Genomic DNA, 22,374 nt, shown 5'->3' on the forward strand with positions numbered 1-22,374 from the left:
GAACCATATGAACCAACTCGGTCTCTGAGAACCTCAGGGAGAGGTCTCCTGCTGGTGCCTAGAGTCAGGACTAAACACGGTGAGGCTTCATTCCAGTTTTATGCCCCCAAAATCTGGAACAGTCTGCCAGAAGATGTGAGACAGGCCTCAACTCTGACAATGTTCAAAGCCCAGCTGAAAACAGTTCTGTTCAGCATAGCATACAACAACTGAAAGGATTTTATCTGCACTCTTCTCTTCTAATTTAATTAATCATTTTTAATGTTTTATGATGTGATTTTATGCAATGATTTTATTTTGCCTATTGTGATTTTATTTTATGTTAGCTGTAAAGCACTTTGAATTGCCTTGTGTATGAATTGTGCTCTACAAATAAACTTGCCTTGCCTTGCCTTGCCTATACCCCCCCCCCCCCCCCCCCCCCCCCCCCCCCAACACACACATAGAAGAAGTCCTCAGGGACAAAAACTGCACCAAGAAGGATAGATCCCCAAAAGCTGTCAGTTTTAATTCAAAACACAGGTCAGTCTCTGCCGTCTTCATGCTCTAGAGGGCAGAGACTGAGACTATCAAAGCTTTTTTTAAAAGCCTGAAACAATCAAAACCAGCACAGTCCTTCTGTTAAGTACACAAAACAATGCAGCGCCGTCTTCTTCCTCCATTTCTTAGCAAATGGAGCAAACAAAGAGCTGTTGGTCTGGAAGTTAAGCTCTGCCTGTGGTGACTTTGAGAGCTGTGAGCAGGAGACGACCAGCCATCCGAATACATTTACCATCCCTCCTCAAGGTGGACTGACTTCATGGTGTCCCCCCATTTTCTTTAAAATAGGGGATCCTGACTTATGTTAAAAAATGGTGCCCCCTACTGGTCAGCTTTGCAATATTCCCAGTGAAGGTTGGTTTTGGTTTTGTCAGCGTCTTGTTTTTTTTTCAACCCCCCACTGTCCTCCACTGACATAAAACTTTCTTTGATTCTGCATATTGAATTACCAACAATGGTCAGATCAAATCCTGTGTGTTAAAATAATCTGAATGAAATGTTTCATAAGCAGACAGTAAGACGAGCCGTGCACTGCAGGATACATTTTTCTGCACCTCTCTGCCCACACAGACTCTCCCTCTGTCTTTCAGCCAAACCTGGAGGCCCACAGTTATCTCTGGGAATATATCAGCTTAATTCTCTCTTCCAGCCTGCCAGGCTCCTTATCTGGAGAGGAGAGCCTATGTATTAAGAAAGAGCCTCTGCACATTTTGTATTAAAAGGTGATGAAACTGCAGCATCAGGGTCTAACGTCCTGTAACAGGCAGGTCCAAAAGCCGAGTGTGGCCTTTGTCTTCCCCTGACCTTTGTGTGAGCAGATGACTTGCTGAGGTTTTGGATGTCCCGGCAGCAGAAGAGGAGGGCAGACTTCATCTCCTGATCTCAGCTCAGCTCAAATCAAGCAAAAGAAAAGTAATCTCACAGAAACAAAAGATAAACTGTTGTGAGAGAGGGTGGAGCCTCAAGCTCAGACTGCACGATACAGTTCCCATCATCCTCAGCAGCGGTCACTTTCCAAAAGGCTAGCATTAATTGAATTGGCTGAAGGATTTCATGCCCTGTTTTTTAAAAGGTGACAAAAATAAGACAGCAAGTCAACACAGCAACCTCCTACCCTGGTTCCATCCATCCTTTCATTAATCTCCCTCTCCAGATCCCCATTCCTCTACGGTAACCCAATTACTGTCCTCTCCCCCTGATTCTTGGGCCCAAAGCCATTTGGAGCCACTCTCATCTTTTTCAGCTGGTAGACGGAGGAAAAACGATACAGGACAAAATGCTGGCAGCCTGCTAGAGTCTAATCTGATTACTGCAGTCTTCTCCTCTGCACAGAGAGTAGGATCAACAACAGCTCCTCAGACAGGCTGTGAAAGGAATGCACTTTAAATCCACGGATCAATCAACATCAACATCACTCAGGAAATGAGAAGTTTATCATATTTGGTAGGATCCTCTGAAAGATTCATTTAGAGGTTTTCAGCCCTGAGAGGGTGAGCAATGAGTCAGAGCTCCTTCAGGCTTTTCTAGGGGGAAATGCTTTGTTTGGTTTCACCTCAAAGAAAAACTCACCAATGGCCCTGATATTAATGAAAAGACACACACAGCGCCACATTTGAGCGACTAGTGGAGGGGCTACCTGTTATTTTTCATCAAGATTTATAAAATAGTTCACAGTTCTTTTTTATAACTATGATGAACAACAGAACTGAATATATACCTACGTAAGTGAAGCCTTCACAGAGCTCACTATTACAGTAAAACTGAGACTCATGAGATTATCTGGAGCAGTGCGGTGATGGAGAAGCCAAGTCATTTACTGTTCACAGCTCGATACACACAAAAGCCTTAGAGAGGGGGTATTCCGCCTTTTTCATTAGTCTTTATTCTGGTTGCCCTACAGAATTTTTTTTTTTGTCACTTCCAAAAAAAAATAAAAGAAACAAAAAGTTTGCCTTCTACTTGCAGTTCTAGGCATCGATTTATTTTTGTGCTGGTGGGTGTTCAAAACTTACATGACTGCCACTTAAGTAAAGCAACTAAAACGGATATTAAAAGAAACTGTAAGGACTTTCTAAGTGATCTTGAAAAAGTCTCCCATCTAGATATCTGCCTGATCCTAATCCACACTTTAGAATGAGATTATCAGCGCCAATATTACAGGTTGCTGCTAATTTGAAATTGCTACTTTATAGCTTCCAGGCCGGGTCAAGCAGGACTGGATTGATTTACGGCAAGTCAATGTCTCTTTGACAGCACCTCACCAGATCTGTGTTTTTCTCTGCTGAAAATGATTTCCGTGATTCATTTTGTAGTGATGGTGGACACTGGAGCCTAACTGTCAGATAGAAAAAGGACAGAAGAGCAGAAGAAAGATAAATAGGAAAGTGATAGAGCACAAGCTAAAGGCTAACACAGGGGCTAATCTGTTAGTGCTATCGTTGCCTCCAACCCACAGTCAGCAGTTATTCTGCAGTGGTCTGTTCAAACTTGAGAGTCTATCAATAAAATGAAGAGTAGGGTTATGTTAGCTCTGATTGGTAGATGACTGACAGGACATAACCAGGATTCACTAACGTTACACATTACAGACATGTCTTAGAGCACCAGACTGCCAGCTGAGCTCAATATAGATGGCTACGAAACTACAAACAAACTGACATTGTTTACTTGTTGTCACCTAAAGATATGTCCGAGTGTGGGGCCGCCGATAGCGCTACATATAGCCAGCTACAACAATATTTGCTTGATGTCTCTTTTCAAACCGTAGCACCTTAATAAATACCTTACCTTGGCCCGTTGTATCCAGTCAAAAGTTGTCTTGAACGTAGAAAGTTGTTTTGAACCAATCCCCATTTAATTCCAAAACACACACCTCGTTAAAAGTCATTACGACAGTGTGCATAAAACTCTGGTGAGGAGAAGGTGGCAAGGCAGTCCAATTAAAACAGATCCTCCTCGTAGCAGTGTTAAGTACATTATTTTATTTACACACAAGTGCACAGACATGTGCACAGACGCAACAGCAGCAACTGGGATGAGTGCACACATTCCCGTAAATTAAAGAATTTTTTGCATGACATCAACATGTTTATTTTATCAATGATATTTGATCAATGCAACGTGCTCTAGTGGACAGAAAGAATACAGTTTAGGCTCCAACAAATCTAAAAGTCCAAGTCCCCAGGGGACAGCTAGCTGAGCAAGGCACTTTACGTCAAAAAAGGCCATCAAAAAAGGAGCTGTCCGCGGTTATGAAAGTCGATGCCATTAATCTACACAAGCCAGTCTGCCAGTTATTAGCATCTGCCATGGTTTTCATGGATTCACATTATTCAGTTCAGCTCTTACTGCTTACTGTGGAGCTTTTGAGAAGACAAATACGATTAGAAAATAAAGTTTACTGCCACACGCACCAGAAAAGTAATGACCATGAGTCAGCACTCTCCATGGATGCTCGGGCTCTGAAGCACCCACGTTCTGTGGCTATGTTTAGTATCATTATCAATATACCATAAAAGTTAAAGAACCTGCAGTCAGTTTGATGATGATGGACCAGCCAACGGGTCGACCTGCTTTTGGTCTGTCATTAACCAACTCACACCTGTACTTTGAGGCAGTCTTTATGTGTTTGTAATCTTTAGATGTTACGCTCTTAGACACCATTTTTCTGTGCTGTTTGACAGCTGGTTGATGTCTCTGTAACATCACTAACTGTTTTCATAACTCTGCCTAAGTCGTTACCTCGTCCTGGTTTTAGTCTGCTTTCTCTTGTCACTGGCTTTCCATCTTTCATCCCCTTCACCTTGTCACTGTGAGTAACAGCTAGATTCAGTCATGAGAAGCCCACTTGCTCTACCAATAGACTGTACTGTTTACCGTTGTATGAAAAAATATGGACACTAGAAAACAAAAAATGAATCAGTCCCACTTTTTTTTTCAGATGCATTTTGTGAAAAATCTGATGCAGTGTGTAAACCTGATGAATGGGCGAATGTGACAGACCACGTGAAAGTGCATAGAGTGGTGCATTTTATATAGGTGAGGTGGTTATGAGGTGTTACCTGCAGCTCAGCATTGAGTCGAGGCATAGAAGCAGCTCTGCCTTGGTTCTCTAAACCTGAAACAGGAGCTGGGAGCTGTCTCATCTCCACCAACTCCTGGACACACAGACACACAGACACACAGGTGGTTCAAATATGATCTTTAGTTATTCAGCAGTAAGTTTTCTTTTATCCCCACATTCAGATCCTACTACATCCCTAACATGTCCATCAGTTGGTAAGATACACTTTGTGTTACATTGTGTTAATGTGTGTGCGCGCGCGTGTGTGTGTGTGTGTGTGTGTGTGTGTGTGTGTGTGTGTGTGTGTGTGTGTGTGTGTGTGTGTGTGTGTGTGTGTGTGTGTGTGTGTGTGTGTGTTTGTGTGAGTGTGTGTATGGGTGTGTGCGTGTGTGCGTGCATGTGTGTGCAAACCTTATTGGCATCATTGCCTGGCGTGTCCTCTGATGGACCTCTGGATGTAGTTTTCTTAACTTTAGCTCGGGGAGGTTCCTTGGGTTTGTCCATCACCCAGGAAGCTGAAGCTTTGATGTGGTCCTGACCTGGTCTGTGTTTAATAACAGTCACATACAGCCACAGCTCATTATTTAAAAATAACCACACTTTAAATCTCACAGTCCTCTGTCTGCAGGCTCTAAAAAGGAAACTATATCAGACAGCATTTACTCTGAGCGGTGGATATTTAGCACTGGAGCATGTCAACACAGAACTCATGTTGCATTTAGGCCTGGACCAACAACTAATTTTGCTGGACGATATATTATCCCACAATTATTTATGATAAACAATATTACTGAAAATATTATTTGGAGACCAAATTAAGCACTAATAAAATGATAATATATCATAAAAATGCAACACACCCTTTCAAATGCAATAAACTTTTATTTCTTATGAGGATTTTTTTTTACAAAAACTCATCAGCCAGACCAGTTATTCTTAACGCTGCCGAGGCAACTGGACTGTTCAGAGTTTGTGAAGACGTTTTTCCTATCATTCATGAATCTTCATCATCCTCACCAGCTTCATCCCAAACTATAAAGAGTCCAGCTGCCTCGGTTTAAAGCATCCAGAATTCATTTTCTGTGAGTTCACACCATTTTGCGCTGTTCTGTTTGTATTTTTGTTGATGAAATGCCTCAGTGAGTGTTGACTGTCAGGATGAAGGCTCAGCATCTGCAGGTGCAGTTTCTTCCCCAGCTGGGAAAACTGGGTCAGGTGGTTGTGTTTTAGGTAGGCATGTGAGTTTGTTGTGTTGCCTTTTTTTTTGTTTCTGCACACTTCTTTTTTTGTTTCCAGTTGATTTGTGTTTCTTATTCCTTTTTATCTGGATTTTGGGTCCTCTTTTGATTTGTCAAACCATAACACAGTTTCCAACCATGACCCAAACCATCAATGGCAGGTCAAACAGTGGGCACAGCACGATTTCCTGATTCAAGCATTTACTGATAGGATGATGAACATGAAGCTTCATCAAAGATAATTTCCAGCCTCTCTTCTGTAAGTTTGAGCCTCTGGGCTCAGGGGGCACTACAGAGAGATAAACATCCTAAACCTTATCCTGAAATGCCTGACAGGACATGAAGTGTTATTAATGTGGAAAGTTGTTGTTCTGCTTCATTGTTCTATTGTTTGTGCCTACCTTATGGATATGGAAAACCTTAGACAAATTTCCAACTCCCTGGCTGTTAGACTTATTCTTCAATGAGAGGTAAGGAAGTGGAGAGCACACACATCAGTGACATGCTTGGGAACAACACAGTAATAAACATTGATATATTACATTTAATTTTAAAACATTAAATATAACTGTGCATGGTTAGGGCTGGCTTACAAGCTTTAAGAGGGTTTAATTGGGCCCTGCAATGCCCTAAACTTAGTGGATAATCTCAGGAGAACTGATCACATTTCATCATATCAAGAGGGGTTGGTCTGTAAAATCTGTGCAAAAGCTATGAGTCTTTTTTTAAGTTTAGTGATGGTTTCATTTCTGGTCTAGAGACACTCCTCTCCATCTGAACCTGCTGTACCCTTGCTGTCATGATGATACGTGGCAGTTTCTACTCCAGGTTCAGTGTTGAACCTTGACGTGCTGACCTCCTGATGCAGTGAACTTACAGCATGCCTCCATTGTTGAGCGAGTTGGAGCTTGGTCTGGTCTGCGGCTGGGGCTGGGACTTAGCATGGGATTTGGACTGGGGCTGGAGCATGCTGGGAGGCTCCACGCTGTTTAACATCTTAGGCAGATCTTTCTCCTGCATGTGAGTCAGAGGCAGCAATGGCTTAAACAGAGCCCCGACCTTGCACTGTGAAGGAGAGACGGATGGCACCATGCTGAAGACATTCAGAGGCAGCAGGCAGAATATTGTTGGACCCAGGTCTGACAGCGGGAGCTCAGCACCACCCATATTTGGAGTCTTGGGCCAGAATATTCATTTATCGCAGTCATGCTTGAGTGAAGACAACCTGTGTGTGTGTGTGTGTGTGTGTGTGTGTGTGTGTGTGTGTGTGTGTGTGTGTGTGTGTGTGTGTGTGTGTGTGTGTGTGTGTGTGTGTGTGTGTGTGTGTGTGTGTTTGTATGGAAACCATGGAGTGTATAAAAGAAGTCAACAAAGACTCTTTGGTTTAAAGGTGAAGCCAGAGTGGAGGAGCCATGAACCACCCTGTACGTAAATATTCAAATTCAGTTGATATTCTTCATTTTCATTTGGATCAGTATTTCAGAGAATTTGCATCCCATAAAATTGGTACTGATCATAGCTGTCTTAAGGCATGGGCACAGTGGGCAGTTGCCAGGCCTCGCCCCAAGGGTTAGAAGGCACCACAGATCAACATTTTTTTGGTTTTGTTTTGTTTTACATTTGACTTCATTTTTTTTTCTGTTCTTGACATTAGTCAGCATGTAAGGGGCCCCAACGCACAGATTGCCCATGATGTTGTTAAGGTGGCTCTGGTACAGATTGAATTTGAATGATCAAAAAATAAAACAATTTTTATTATAGAAAAAAAAAACTCAGGATAAAAGCAAAAAAAGAAGAAGAAAGAATCATAAGTAAAAAATTATAAAGAAAAACAGAGATACAAAATCCAAACTGATTTTTGGCCCAACTGGCCTTCTGAGTTTCTGACTGACAAGCATTCTCACTTTCTGACAGACAAGCTTTCTGATTTTCTGACTAATGAGCCTTTTTTATTTTTTAAATTTTCTAAAAAAAAAGAGCCTTTGGATGATTAGACAAACAGGGCTTCATATTTTCTGACCAACAAGCTTTTTTGTTTTCTGACTAAGCCTTTTAACTTCTTGATTAACAAGTCTTCTGATTTTCTGGCCAAAGGGCCTAATCAGAGTAACAAACCTCCTGTTTTGGATACCCTGCTTGGAGTCCTTCAGACCAGAGCTGTCCAATTTTGGGTCTGCAGGCCAGCCATTGATTCAGTCTGTGTGTATATATATATATATATATATATATATATATATATATATATATATATATATATATATATATATATATATATATATATATATATATAAATGTGTGTATGGAAGTAACTCTTATTCAACAAGAATTTTTTTTTTCTTTTCTTTTTTTTTTTTTTAAACCAGAAATAACACAGGCTTCTCCAAGAAGATAATAAGATGATTACATGAGGTGTCATGGTAACACTTTACTTTTGAAGTCTGCAAATTTCATTACACTTTGGTAATAAAAGATAAAGACATACCTTTTTTAAAGTAATTGCCAAACTTATTGTTGCAAGTCACAATTAGTAGGTTACTGTTTTTTCCATTTTTTTTTTTAATTTACTCCAAAATGCAAGGTAAGAAGGTTAGCAAATAACTTATTTGAAATTAAATCACAACCCACCACAAATTTTTTTGAAGTATCCCAACATTTCTGCTATTTCTAGAGAAGCAGGTGATAAATATCTGCGTAGTTGTTGAATACAGAAGTTAGGTTCAATGTTTCCTCTGATAATTACCTTTGAAATGTTAAGTGAGTTTTACAGTTAGCTATTTGTTATTTTAATTTCATCAAGTTCTTTAGTACTGAGTTTGTTGATATGCGTAATTGAGATGACATGCACAATGATAAACCTTTATGATTAGGCCTATAATGTTTTACATGTTACAACTGAAGGCTTCAGATGTGATAGATGTGACACCAAGAGTGGGGTTGTAAATTGGCCTTACCTGATTGTGATAGACACTGCAAGTACAGGCGCACTGCAAAACAGAAGCTGGCCAGAAGTTGTGTGATAATTTTCACTAAATTCTCATGAAATTTTGGGGGTAATTTCAAAGAAATAAGACAAAACTTTGCTTAATTATTACCTTTGTGGGATGAAATTTGCAGACCTCTAAAGTAAAGTGTTACCGGCGTCATTGGGGGGGATCTTAGCCCTTAAAGAACAAAGTGCATTTGTAAGAGTTAGTTTTTAACTAAAGGCTTTTACAACTTAAAGAATGATAGCTTTTGTTCATGAGGAGCCAGTTCAACCACCAGGTTTCACCTTTTATTAGAGTTTCTATATCAAAGATGAATTAAATTTCATCAGCTTTTCACTTTGTGTTTGATTTTCATTATTAAGGTTGATGAGTCAACCAAAACTTTTTCTGTCAAAGCGTATTTATGGATTTTATTGCGTGTAATGTAGGTGTCACTGTGCTGCTACAGCTATGGGTTGAATAAGAGAAGATTCCTGGCCTGGCCAGGCCAGGTGAGAAGACCTGATGGATTTAGAAGGTTTGTCATGATGTAAACTTTGATTTCACTCTACAGACAAACATTTCAGCCTAGGATAGATGCCTCACTACTACGGCACAACTGCAGCACCACTACTGCACTGCTATAGAATACTACGGCACTACTACAGTATTACTACAGCACTATAACAGCAGTGCTATTTCTTTGACAACTTTTTTGAAGCCCATTTTCTAATTACTGCAAACTAGCATGTGCATTGGATTATATCTAGAGACTGTGCCCTCCCCCAGCTCCATCCTCACATCCAAACTTAGTCACTCGTGACTTCAGAAGAAGAAAAGGCCAAAATCCCAAACTTGAGTCTTTGAAACCAGACATGTAAGAGGAACCGTTGACAAACTTTTATACAATCAATGGAGGAAACTAGCATGCACATGTGCAGTTGTTGTTAAAGGTTGCAAATTACTACCATCCTGCAGCCAGACCATGATCACATTTGGCTGTAGGTGGTTTATTTGTTTTTAAGGCAGGCTAATTTAGCAGCTCACCAATCACTGTGAGCTCTGAAAGTGGTCACAGATTTTATATCCATCAGTTATTAGCTGCTGGATACAAAAGCATTACCTTTTAAGAGTGTGTAGGCATGCAGGCATACAGTCAGAGTATGTATCTGCAGGCTGTAAATGTGTGCACATGCATACAGCTTTGCATCACTGTGTCCAATGTGCGTGTGCTCCAGAGTGACTGTATGTGTGTGTTTTTGTGTTTAAGTGTGGTGTGTCTGTGGTGTGCAGGCACATTTGGTGCGAATGTTGTACCTGGGAGCCTGAAGCACTCTGTTGCTGCTGCTGCAGCTGGAGCCTCCTCGCTCGGTTCTGCTTGTAGTAATCAAAGATCATGAGCGCTGCATAAACCTTCCCCACCGTCAGTTCATTGGCTGTTTACATGGGGAAACAGGAGAGGGGAGAGAAAAGGAAAGAGGAGAGGGTGAGGAGAGAGGAAAGGAGGAGGAGAGTGGAGAGGATGAAGAGAGAGAAGGGTGAGGAGAGAGGAGAGGGTGAGGAGAGAGGGTGAGGATGAGGAGAGAGGAAAGAAGAGGACAGAGGACAGGGTGAGGAGAGAGGAGAGGGTGAGGAGAGAGGAAAGAAGAGGACAAAGGATGTGAGGAAGGGGCACAGGACAAGGAAAACAGAAAAACACAGGACAGAAGAAGAGGAAAGGAGTTTGTGCTGACTCATTCCTTCCTCCCTCCTTGGCTCTCTGAGCTGCTAAAGGCTCTGGTTCAAAGGAAACTACAGCGGTGGTTGGACGTGTTTCATCTCTTTTCACACTAATGGATTAGAGCAGATCTTTGAGGAAAACAGAAAAACATCTACAGACTGGAAATGTCCTTGGGTCATTGTGTGGGGAACACAGTCCTTACCAAAAGGTGGCAGCATAAGCAAAGCCCACAGTGGGAGAGTGTCCTAAAGACCCACAGTGACACACGTTCACACAAGGACTGTATGACAAAACTTCATGAATGAATTAGTCAACAAAAACAAACAAGTTAACTCTTTAGTTGTTTATAGTATTTATTCTCTGTCCTCTAGTCTTGTGAAGTGGTATGCAACGTCCTCACAGTTGCTTTTGAGTCAATACTTCTTTTTCATTTGAAAAATTATTTCATGAAATGCTTAATTGGGACATTCATTTTTTTGTGTTAAAAGAACTCAAATTGGCCTTTGAAGGGTAAAGCATTCATAAAGTAACCACATAATTGTACAAAACTTGTTTATCATGATCTTTTGTGTCAGCCCTGTGGCCCAATTGTGCAATTGTTGAAAAAAATGTCTCAAAGTGTCTGCTTAGGGGTGAAAATGTGCACTGAAGTGCCCTTTTGGGAACCAAAATGAGTGCTAATGTTCTCCACTGGTCGGCCAAACACACTGAACTGCCCTCTCTGGTGTTTAAAACATGATTAACAGCCCCCTAAGAGCCAAAACACACACCAATCTTAATATTTAGCATGCCATGATAAAATTAGTCAGCTTTAATTTAACAGAATATGTGAAAAAAGCAGAAAGTGTAGTGGTATCAGAAACAGGCTATCACGGAGCCCACAACATCCTCAAGGGATTTAGTGCAGAGAGACGAGTCTATCTCAGGCCCCGTTTACATGACGCCGAAAACGGTCGATTCCGCAAACATTTCGTTGCATTTTGGCCTTCTGTTTAGACGAGACCACGTTGCGTTTTCAGTGAAAACGCAAACTTTTGAAAACGCTCCCCAGAGTGGAAAGATCTGAATCCGCTCCTCCATCCAGCTTCGTGTAAACACAGAGCGGAGCGTCTCAGGGTGAAACGCTGACGTCACCGCATGCGCACTCGCAGTTTTAGGTGAAGGCTCCGCGCTCAGCCACATTTCCAGTTGAGCCAGTAGGTGGCGGTAATGCGCGTTATGGTTGGATTGCCAACCGTCTCACACAACAAAACGGCAGAAAAAGAAAGAACAGAAGAAGTGACTTGTCCTCCTGGAGTCGTATGAACGCAGATCGTTTTCACGCCGTCCTCATGTAAACGCGGGTGGCTTTTGAAAACGCAAAGGAAGAATCGTTGCGGGAGTCTCCGTGTAAACGGGGCCTCAGAATTATAAACCAGGCTTTAATCTAATGCTGTCAGGGACAAAAGCAAGAACTGTCAGCAGAAAAAGCACAAATGTCCATGAAATGATCACAGCCTGATGGAGAAGTGGAGAAATGTAGGTAAAGATATTCATGCAGGGCTTATACTTTTCTGAATAAGCCTTTGAAGCCATTTTCATCTTGTCCTCATAAAATGAAGGAGCAGATCAATCAATGCAGCATCAACATGCAGAACACCTTTCATGTCAGGCTGCTGTCCCTCTGTCAGAGTTACCCCATACCCCTTTTACACCAGTGCTTGTGCGGTTCTGGTGCTAGTGCTAGTACTTAGTTAGTTCAAATCACTTTCAGTCTAATAACAGGTTTGGTTTTTCAACAATAAGGGGCAAGGTGGGGTCATGACATCACTGTAAACTTACGTAACTGCATATGTAGCTGCTCCAGTATGGAATTAGATTCGTTCCAAAAATAATCAAACATAAAGATATACATTGCAAACAAAAAATAAAATTTGAGAGATATAATTCAACTCAAACAAAAAAATTGATTAGCTGCAATCAAAATATTTGTGTGATTGTGTTAATAATTAACCTTTTACTTGTCTTATCATCAGTTCTTTTGTTTACAGTTCTCTCTGTTTCTCACTGATCAGACTTTTGTTCTAACTGTCAGTGTTCTCGTTTTCACTGCCCGTCTTTTTTACTGATTGATGATTTTTGGCGCATACTCTGCAGTGGGTGGGCTGTGTGAGGAATGCGTCCTCATTGGCTGACTAGTTTTTGGGTGACACCAATTGTCCTGGATGTTGTTCTCTGCAGCGGGTGACACCCTCTGGACAGTCTAAGTGATGGTAAACCAGTGGTTTAAAATAAAAAAAAGGGGCACAGTGGAGCTTTCTTTGGTCAAAGATAAACTGTCAGCTTTGGATAGGGTGGATTTGGTACCAACCAAAGTCAGGTTTACTGGAAAGATAGAGCTGGGTGTCGTGAAGCAATGAAAATGAATACCAAATTTACAGAAGATGCTGCCTAGTGGGAGGAGGTAGATGATGAAGAGTAGGGCCCCAGGTTAGAGCCCTGGGGCACACCTGAAGTAACAGGGCCTTGGACTAAGAAGGAAAGGATTTAAGTTGGATGAAATGAGTGCGGCTTGTGAAGTAGGAGTGAAACCAGAGCAGAGGTGTATCAGTGATGCCTATGCAGGAGAGCCTATTGAGCAGACTGGGGTGAGAAATGGTGTTGAAGGCCACACTCAGATCAAGGAGAATGAGGATGGAAATGAGACCAGAATCAGCAGCAATGGGGAGGTCATTGGTGATCTATAAGAGGGCTGTCTCTGTGCTGGAAATGTTCGTAAAGACTGTTACTGGTGAAATGGGAGTGGAGTTGAGAAGCAACATTTTTTTTCAAGAATTTTGGAAAAGAAAGGAAGGGGAGAAATTGGGCGGAGGTTATTGAAGTCATTGGGATTTGAACCAGGTTTTTCTAGATGGGACTGACAGCTGCAGATTTGAAAAGAGTGGGAACAATTCCAGTGGACAGTGAGGAGTGGATAATGGCTGAAATAAAGGTGAGCAGAGAAGGGAGGCAAGATTTGATCAGAGCTGAGGGGAGGGGATCGAGCTGGCATGAAGAAGGTCTGGACTTGGTAAAAAGATCCGAGATTTGGAGAATGGATGACAAGGTGGATGAAATTAGAGGGAGGGAGAGGTGAGGTGAAGGAGCCCAGGTGCTGATGAATTTTAATGACCTTTCCATCAATAAACAGGAAGAGAGAATTGCAAGTATCTGAGGAGTACAGGTGGTGAGAGGGGGTTGAATGATATTGTTAAAAACAGAAAAGAGAGTCCTGGTGTTGCCTTCATTAGAGCAGATAAGTCCAGAGTAATACTGTATTTTTCATGGGAGATGGACTCTTTGTAAAGAGACAGCTGAGCTGTATAATTGTCTTTGTGCATAGTGAGACCAGATTTTCTGTTGAGTCTTACCAGCTGTTGGTTTTAGGATTTGATGGTGCGAACATCAGGGGTGAACCAGGGGGCTGACCGGGAAAAGAAAACTGAGCAGGATTTGACAGGGGCCAGTGAGTTAAGAATGTTAGTGAGACCATTGTTGTACTGAGCAACAAGATCATCAGGGTTAGAAGAAGAGTCCAGAGTCATGGTGGAGATGAAGGAGGAGAGGGAATCCAGGGTGATGTCCTTGATATTGCGGAAAGAGATGACACAGAGACGGAGAGCTGGAGGGTGACATTAAATTAGAGGAGGAAGTGGTCTGTAAAATGGATTTCATCAGCCGTACAGTGGGAGGGGGTGAGACCAGAACAGCAGATTAAGTCCTGGGTATGACCTTTTATATGAGTGGGGAAACAAAAACTGTTGGGTGATGAAAAGAAGTCTACGGTAAGGGGAAGAGCAGTATTGTCCAGGTGTATCTTGAAATCCTCCAACAGAATTACATTGGGTGAGGGAGTAGAGAGGTGGGTGAGGAGGGCAGAGAATTCATTAAAAAAGTCTCTGTGAGGCTTGGGGGGGACAGTGGACAGTTGCAATGATTGTTGGGGTAGGACTAGAAATTCGATGGGCCAGGCATGGAAATGAGAAGGGAGGCACAGAGACTGGAAGCACCTTCCATTTCTCGTGGTACAATATTGTGAAACCACCTCCACGACAAGCGCCACAAGGTTTGCAAGGTTTTCCAGAGATTCAGGAAGGTAATGTCCGTGTTGAGGTGCAGGGCAGCCGGGAGACAACCAGACTGCTGAGTGTAGAGCCTAAGAAGCTCTGCGGCTGAATACTGGAGCAGTCCTTTCATGGGTAAATGGAGGAGTGATAGGACAGTCCAGAGCATCATTAGACCACACGGAGACCCTACTGAGCCACATGGTAAAGCACAGCATGGAGACAATGACGCAAGGCCGGGTGGTGAGCCAAGCAGGTAGGCTAAAGTTGGCTGACTATCACAGATACACAGAGCTATGGCAGCACAGATGAAGGACATCAGACCAGAAGGGGAGGTTGGAGTCCCTGCTTGCAGCAGTCGAGCGGTCATGGAGTGGCTAAACCGCAAAACATGCTTGCGGCTGAGCAGCAGCAAGACGCTTCACTCAAAAGGAACCGGGGGCGACTCCAACGCATTCCTCACAAAGCCCACCCATTCCAGAGGTTTGGGCCAAAAATTGCGATAAAAAAGTCAGGCAGCTTTAACAAGATAGCTCACGCTGAGAACAAAAGTCTGATCTGTGAGAAACAAAGACAGAACTGTAGACAAAAGAACTGATGATAAGAAAAGTAAAGGGCTAATTATTTACACAATTACACAAATATTTTGATTGCAACTAATATATTTTTGCTTAAGTCAGATTTTATCGCTCAAATTTTTATTTTTGGTTTGCAATTTATTTATTTTTTGTTTGATTCTTTTGCCACAAATCTAATTCCATACTCTGGGAGGAGGTGGCGCCAGCTATGGACATATGGGGTGGGAGAAAGCAACAAAGTCTATGCTGAGAGTGCTTATAACCTGGGAAGAGTTTTGTTTCACATTACTTGTTCCTGACTTTCTGCTACACACAGTGTGCTCTCTTTCTCTTTCTGTGTGTGTGTGTGTGTGTGTGTGTGTGTGTGTGTGTGTGTGTGTGTGAGTGTGAGTGTGTGTGTGTGTGTGTGTGTGTGAGTGTGTGTGAGTGGAGTGTGTGTGTGTGTGTGTGTGTGTGTGTGTGTGTGTGTGTGAATGTGTGTGTGTGTGTGTGTGTGTGTGTGTGTGTGTGTGTGTGTGAGCGTGTGTGAGTGTGAGTGTGTGTGTGTGTGTGTGTGTGTGTGTGTGTGTGTGTGTGTGTGTGAGTGTGTGTGAGTGTGAGTGTGTGTGAATGTGTGTGTGTGGGTGTGTTTGTGTGTGTCTGTGAATGGAGTGGATCTCTGCTGTGTGTAATACAGAGCAGGGGAGAAATGTGAATGTGAAAACGCTGAACATGAGGCAAAAGTGACCTCTGTCATGTAAATAAGACAAACAAGGCTGTTTAGTCTCTTTGCTAAAATAAGGTATATCCCTGATCTATGAGAGAAGAAAGGCGTTAGTGTTTTCATTTTGCCTCCATCTCAAATCATGAGGAAACTCAAAACAATGGACGACTCTCCCAGCAGTTTTAACAATGACCGTGTTTCACGCTGATCGCTGGTCACTATAGCCCCTCCCCCCCACGTAGTCAGTGCTCAGCTCTGGCCCAACAAAGAGTTGGCGCTTGGTAAGCACAGGTTTGGAGCCCCTGGAGCCAGTTCGTTGTCAGTGGATACACAAGGATCCAGGGCCAAGTCAGGCCGGGCCTGGAACTAGCACCAGCAGCAGTTCAATGGAAAGGGGTACCAGAGATAAAATGGAAGTCTGCATCACGTTTTCAACGTGATAAAACATGTTTGTGCTCTTCTTTAATATTTAAACTTTTAAATTTTAAAATGAATTAAAAAAAATATGTGTGACCAAGTCATTACTTGTTTTTAGGGATGGGTTAAGAATTGATAAGAATTTTTCAATTAGTGCTGCCAGGTGACTAAATAAATAATCTGACCAATTAAAAAAATTACAGGATTTTTTTTTTATTAATTAATCTAATTAATTGCATTTTAATCTCATATCTCATTAAGGTCCCCAAATAAAGAATTTGAAATTAAGGACATTTCAAAATTGCAGTGTATGACTGATCAAATGAATACACAAAGAAGAAAAGATTTTAACTGGCCAATATTAAAATGACAGTGTTTCCTGCTATTGACATCTACAGATGCCAATTTGATTGCAACTGTTTCTTGTGTCTATTGAAGTTAATTATGATTTTCGGCAGAGGGAGGCAGGGTCTGGCGGAGCTTGTTAGTCAATACTAATCAATACTAATGGTGTACAGCATGGTTATGCTCATAAACTACACTACTGTTGGTGAGAGTGTTGCACTCGTTGGATGAGAGATCAGCATGGATATGAGAAGTGTGAGATGACAGAGGCAAAGCGAGACGCTGCAAGTCAGAAAAGTTCAGGGGGCTCATGCTCCAACTGAGGATGTGTCACAGTAGTTAAGAAAGACAGACCAGCGGGATCGTGAGAAAAGACAATGGAGATCACTGAGAAGATCAAAGGATGGAGTACCTGAATGTAATCAAGAAAAATGATTATTTTGTCTGTTTTTTGGATCAAAAATAGGAGGAGAGACATGACAGAGAAGAGTCTACTCTTCTTAGGTAGTTTTGGTGTTTACAGAGTCATAGAAAAGAATATTATTTGGGTCCTGAATGATTGTTCAAGGTACTCTGAAAATGGCTGGCAGTGAATGAGTTCATTACATTACTTTTTTTATGCATTAATTTGCGGTGTAGTTAATAGATCTAATCAATGCTTTAAAGTGACAGCCCTAGTTTCAGTCCATCAATATTATTAGCCTTTGTGCTTTACAATTCCTTTGACGATTCTATACATAATGCCAGAGCTACTCAAGCTCAACAAGTCTGCTGCAGCTAGCTTAGCCTAGCATTTAGAAAATGTTTCCCAAGAAATGTCTGATTCAGGATTCTCTGCTTAAAGTTTGACTGAAGAAATGAACATAAAAGATATGTGCATTTTACGGTGGCTGAGAGATGCAAACCAAAATGACGAAGTTTGAAAAACTTTCACATGTGGAAAAACAAATTCACATTAGATTCCTACTTAATACACCTAACATGGTATAAATTTTCTTTGTCACCAAAACTAATGTGAACAAAGTAGCACTAGCTTGATGCTAACATATATGGGAAATTGGAGTGATACACTAGCGGTTAGCATACATCGGTATAACTCTGTTCTTACTACAAAATTTCAACTTTCATCACAGAAACATATCACAGTTAGTCTTTGTAAATGATACTGAAAACTCCAAATGTCAAAACAGTAAAAGTTAAGCTATAGAAAAGTTACTTCAGGCTTGAGCCTGGCTTCATAACAACAGCAATGTTTCAAGCAATAAGTCAATAACTTAACAAAACAGCATGTCAGCGTCACGCCACGTGTGATTTTTATCATGTTTATGTATTTACACCTGGAGATAGCCATATCCTGTGATCAATTTTAATTTTTCATTTATTCATCAACTCAATAAAATGTTGACACAGAAAACCTGTAAAGCTACTTTTTGTAAAGATTAACTTCACAGGAGAAGTTGATAAAGGAATCGATAAAGAATTGGATCGATAAGCAAAATAAATAATATTTATTGACTATTTATTGCTATCAATAAAATCTTATCAGTACTCATCCATATTTTCCTTCTTTCATTCATCATCTGTAGTCAGGAGGATACAGAGATATTTCCAGGAGGTGATGGTTGAAGAGAAAAAAGCTAAATGTGTACGTTTATGTGGCGTCACCAGCAGGTCCATGGTCTTCTGAGAGAGGCTGGGCCAGACCGTAGACAGCTCCTTCTTGAGCTCCTCGTCAGATAGACGCTGAGCTACCATTCCTGCAAACACAGAGGGGAAAACACAGATCAAAAGAGTGCCTTGTATATGCTGGGTTTTCAGAGACTAAAGTGACGGAATCATTTTATAACCACGTAATTTCAGACTTAAGTACCGAGTATTCTTGTGAAATCAGAAGAGTAGGAAAGTCAGCTGGAGGTCAGAGTCCTAAGGAGCTAACATGAGCCCCAAACAGCTCAATGGGAGACATGTGAGCTCATTTTCAGTTTTGAGAGGATAAAGAAAGTGGCTTCAGAGACTACACTGTATTACCAAAAAGTATCAGGACAGTATGTGCCCACATAAACTTTAATGACATCCTGTTCTGTTCTTCAGGGTTAATATGGAGTCTGCCCACCCTCTGCATCTATTATAGCTTCAACCTTTCTGGGAGGGCTTTCCACAGAGCTTAGGGGTGTGTCTAGGGGATTGTTAACCTTTCTTCTGGCTCACTGTCACCCCTTTGATTCATCCCTAAGGTCTTCTATCAGGTTGACGTCAGGTCTCAGGACCCAGTCAAGTTCCGCCACCAGACTGACTCAACCATGTCTTTATGAACCTTTCTTTGTAGACTGGTGTGCAGTCATTTTGGAAAAGGAAAGGGCCATTCCCAAAACTGTTCCCACAAATTGGGAGCAGGAAATTATCCAAAATGTCTTGGTTTGCTGAAGCATTTAGAGCTTCTTTCACTGGAGCTAAAGGGCCAAGCCAGACCCCTGAAAAACAACCTTTCTACCACGATCCCCCCTCAACAACACTATAAACTCAGCACAGGGCAGTCGGGCAGGCAGTTCTCCTGGCAACCGTCGAACCCAGACAGAGAGGCGTGAGTCAGACAACAGGTCGCTCCAGAGTCCAGGGGCGGCGTGCTGTACGCCAGTGTTAATTAGATTGTGGTCCATAGACCACTAGTGGTCCGCCAGCGCCACCTAGTGGTCCGCCAGTGCCACCTAGTTGTCCGCCAGTGACCCCTAGTGGTCTGTAGTGACCGTGAGGAAATTGTGTTTTTTTTAATGGAACATTCGAGAAGAAAGAGGGAGTGTGGGGCTGCAAGTTGTTTGGCTGTTAAACAAATCGATAAAGTCTACACAAAATTGGTTCATCAAAGCGTAAACAACATAAAACATATTGTCTCTGTGGTCCAGCACAGGAGCACAGCAGGAATATAACAACACCAGAGGAGCAGGGGTGCTTAAAAACTCCACATATGTTCCATTTCGAAAAATGTTTGGTATGTCTCTGAGAACTTGTCTGGTCCTGATGTTTACTCATTGTAATGAAGGTCAGGCTTTGTACTGGTCTTGCAGCTTTAACAGCATTTCTATCACTGGTTGCAAAAACATTAATGCTCCAGAGCACCACCCAGGGGCTCAAATCTGCAGCACATCCAGCTACTTTGAGCTACAAGCATGAAATGTTTCGGGCATAACTATCATACCTAGAGCTATGGCTTTTGGCCGAGTTACATTTTGCTGCACATGTGGCGGCTTGGACATGCTCCGTTTGGCAAGCACTAGGCGAGGACCCACTAATTGCTGCTTGCAGCTTTAATAATTATATTGGGTTCTTAAAGAGAAAAACCTGTCTTGTTTAGTCTTGATTTTAAGCTTAAATCCTACGAAATGTGATTCTGACTATTACATGTGGGAATCTCTTGACAATATGAAGTTATAGTTAGTTTGTGGTCTCTGGGATAGTTTGATCCACGTGCAAGGAAAGCTGAGATGTGAGGGGGCGTCGGCCTAGAGTGACCTCACTGACTTGGTGAGAAAAGATGGATAAAACTCTACACTAGGATGTGGGCGACGGCTCTTTTTCTCTGCTCTTGGCTTTTCTCTTTTGCTCTGATCTTGGCTCTTCTCTTCTTGGCTCTTGTCCGCTCTGCGCTCCTCATGGGCGTCTACCTGCATGCTCTCAGCACGCCTTTGCAACCTGCACTGCATCTTCCAGCTCCGAACTCATTTCCGGCTCCAGACTCTGCAGGCTGAGATGCCACCTCAGCCTGACTGTATCCAGTCATCCACCACTGCGTACGTCTCTGCCTGAGGCAAACAGCTGATCAACAGGGATTCCCTCAGGCTCTGACGTCAGGAGACGAGCGCTGATCACTGCTTCCCCTGCGGTGATTCAACATTGGAACTCTGCCAAAGTTCATCAGTTCACCGGCATCATCTCCGCTGTTCCAGCCGCCACTGCCGCTGTGAGAATCGACACTATAGACCCAACTCATCGGACGTCACCTTCGTCTGCAGCAGAACTCTGTCATCTCTGTCGCTGCCGCCAACCCTCTAGACTCGTGTAAGGCAATCTTAATGTAATAATAATCCCAAGCACAAAATAACATCCCATGAGCGGTGTACATGATTTCACGGGGGCCCCGGGTTGCCAGGTAGGGAAGTTTCACAAACAAAATACCGAGGAGGAGAGTCGGTGTATTATTGATGTATTTATTATCATTTATTAATGAACTAGGTATTAATTATATTGAACATTTCCAGGAAGGTAAGATTTCATTTCACATATTTTTTTTTTTAAGATTTGATTTTGTCTTAGTCATGAATTGGTGTACATCACATTTTGCTGGATTTCCTGTAAAATGTGATGTTGAGCTACTTTAAAATTGAAGAACATATTTTACAGTATAATTTTGGATTTTGGCCATAACCCTATCAAATTACACTATCATCATATCTTTTCCTCATTCTGGAATGCGCCGCCTGGTGGCCGCAAATTGTAGTAGCTCTGTCTTAACTTTTGTGATTTTTTGTAATATATACGTCTTTTTTAATACATTAGCTGTCATTTGTGGTTTGCCCGACCCTGATTCAGAGGCTGTGCTACACGGGAGATTTTCTGGATATTTTTTGGCTTTTCCAAGACTTGCTATGCTGAATCTCCATGGCAACGAGACTTCTTTACCACCGGGATCAACTGATAATACTGATAATGCTCTCCAAACTCAAGATCGTCAGTGAAATATCACCTCAAATTCCAATGGAGTTGAAAAGAAAGAGAAGAGGATGCAGGGCAGGAGTGAGGCAGAGAGAAAAACGGTGGAGATTTAAACCGTTTCTTCCAACTGTTGTGATGGGTAACGTAAGATCGCTAGTTAACAAAATTGACAAGCTCCGGATGCTAACCAGGTCTCAGAAAGAATACAGAGAATGCAGTATCATGTGCTTCACTGAGACGTGGTTGCATGAACACATCCCAGACTGTAATGCGTCTGTACACAGCTTCGGTCCGTGCAGACCACAACAAACAACTCAGCAGAAAGCTAAAGGGAGGTGGAATTGCAGTGCTGGTTAACCAGCGTTGGTGTCATCCTGGACATGTCACTGTTAAAGAGAAGATCTGCACAAGAAACATTGAACTACTAGCTGTGAGTTTTCGCCCATATTATTTACCCAGAGAGTTCACATGTGTTATTCTGGTAGTGGTTTATATAACACCTGGTACCGCCCCAGACGCAGCGTGTGGTGTTATTAACTCTGTAATTGCCAGTCTTCAAACACAACATCCAAACGCTTTTGTGGCGATCTCTGGAGATTTTAACATCTCCCTCTCTGCAACTCTACCAACATTCCACCAGTTTGTCAGTTGCTCCACCAGAGAAAACAAAACATTGGACTTATTCTATGCAAATATTAAAAATGCATACAGTGCCTCTGCCCTGCCACCTTTAGGAAGATCTGACCATAATCTGGTTCTTCTCACCTCCTCCTACAAGCCCATCGTTCAGCAACAACCAATCATCAGAAAGGCTATTAAAACCTGGTCTAATGAAGCTGAAGATGCTCTGAGAGGGTGCTTTGAGGCTACAGACTGGACTGTCCTCTGTGAACCGCATGGAGACGACATCAACACCTTGACTGAGTGTGACAGATGATATAATCTTCTGTGTGGACAGCATCATTCCAACAAGAACAGTGAGGTGCTTCCCCAATAACAACCCCTGGATCACCAG

The 22,374-nt window shown here is 42.2% G+C and overlaps 1 protein-coding gene across 1 annotated transcript in view; it reads right to left on the reverse strand.

Annotated features, from left to right (window-relative positions):
- The window catches only part of cacna1ba (calcium channel, voltage-dependent, N type, alpha 1B subunit, a), a 387,106-nt gene that overhangs the window by 30,321 nt on the left and 334,411 nt on the right, over positions 1 to 22,374 (reverse strand). The window contains exons 41-45 of the mRNA XM_074671044.1: positions 18,302 to 18,409; positions 10,125 to 10,243; positions 6,719 to 6,906; positions 5,015 to 5,147; positions 4,602 to 4,697 (exon numbers count right to left, since the gene is read on the reverse strand). Coding sequence (XP_074527145.1) covers positions 4,602 to 4,697; positions 5,015 to 5,147; positions 6,719 to 6,906; positions 10,125 to 10,243; positions 18,302 to 18,409 — 644 coding nt within the window. The remainder of the gene's footprint in view (positions 1 to 4,601; positions 4,698 to 5,014; positions 5,148 to 6,718; positions 6,907 to 10,124; positions 10,244 to 18,301; positions 18,410 to 22,374) is intronic.

Source organism: Halichoeres trimaculatus, unplaced genomic scaffold (assembly GCF_033239565.1).
Source record: "Halichoeres trimaculatus isolate MK-OKI-2021-1 unplaced genomic scaffold, fHalTri1.1 fHalTri1_scaffold_5, whole genome shotgun sequence".
In the NCBI taxonomy this organism is placed as follows: domain Eukaryota; kingdom Metazoa; phylum Chordata; class Actinopteri; order Labriformes; family Labridae; genus Halichoeres; species Halichoeres trimaculatus.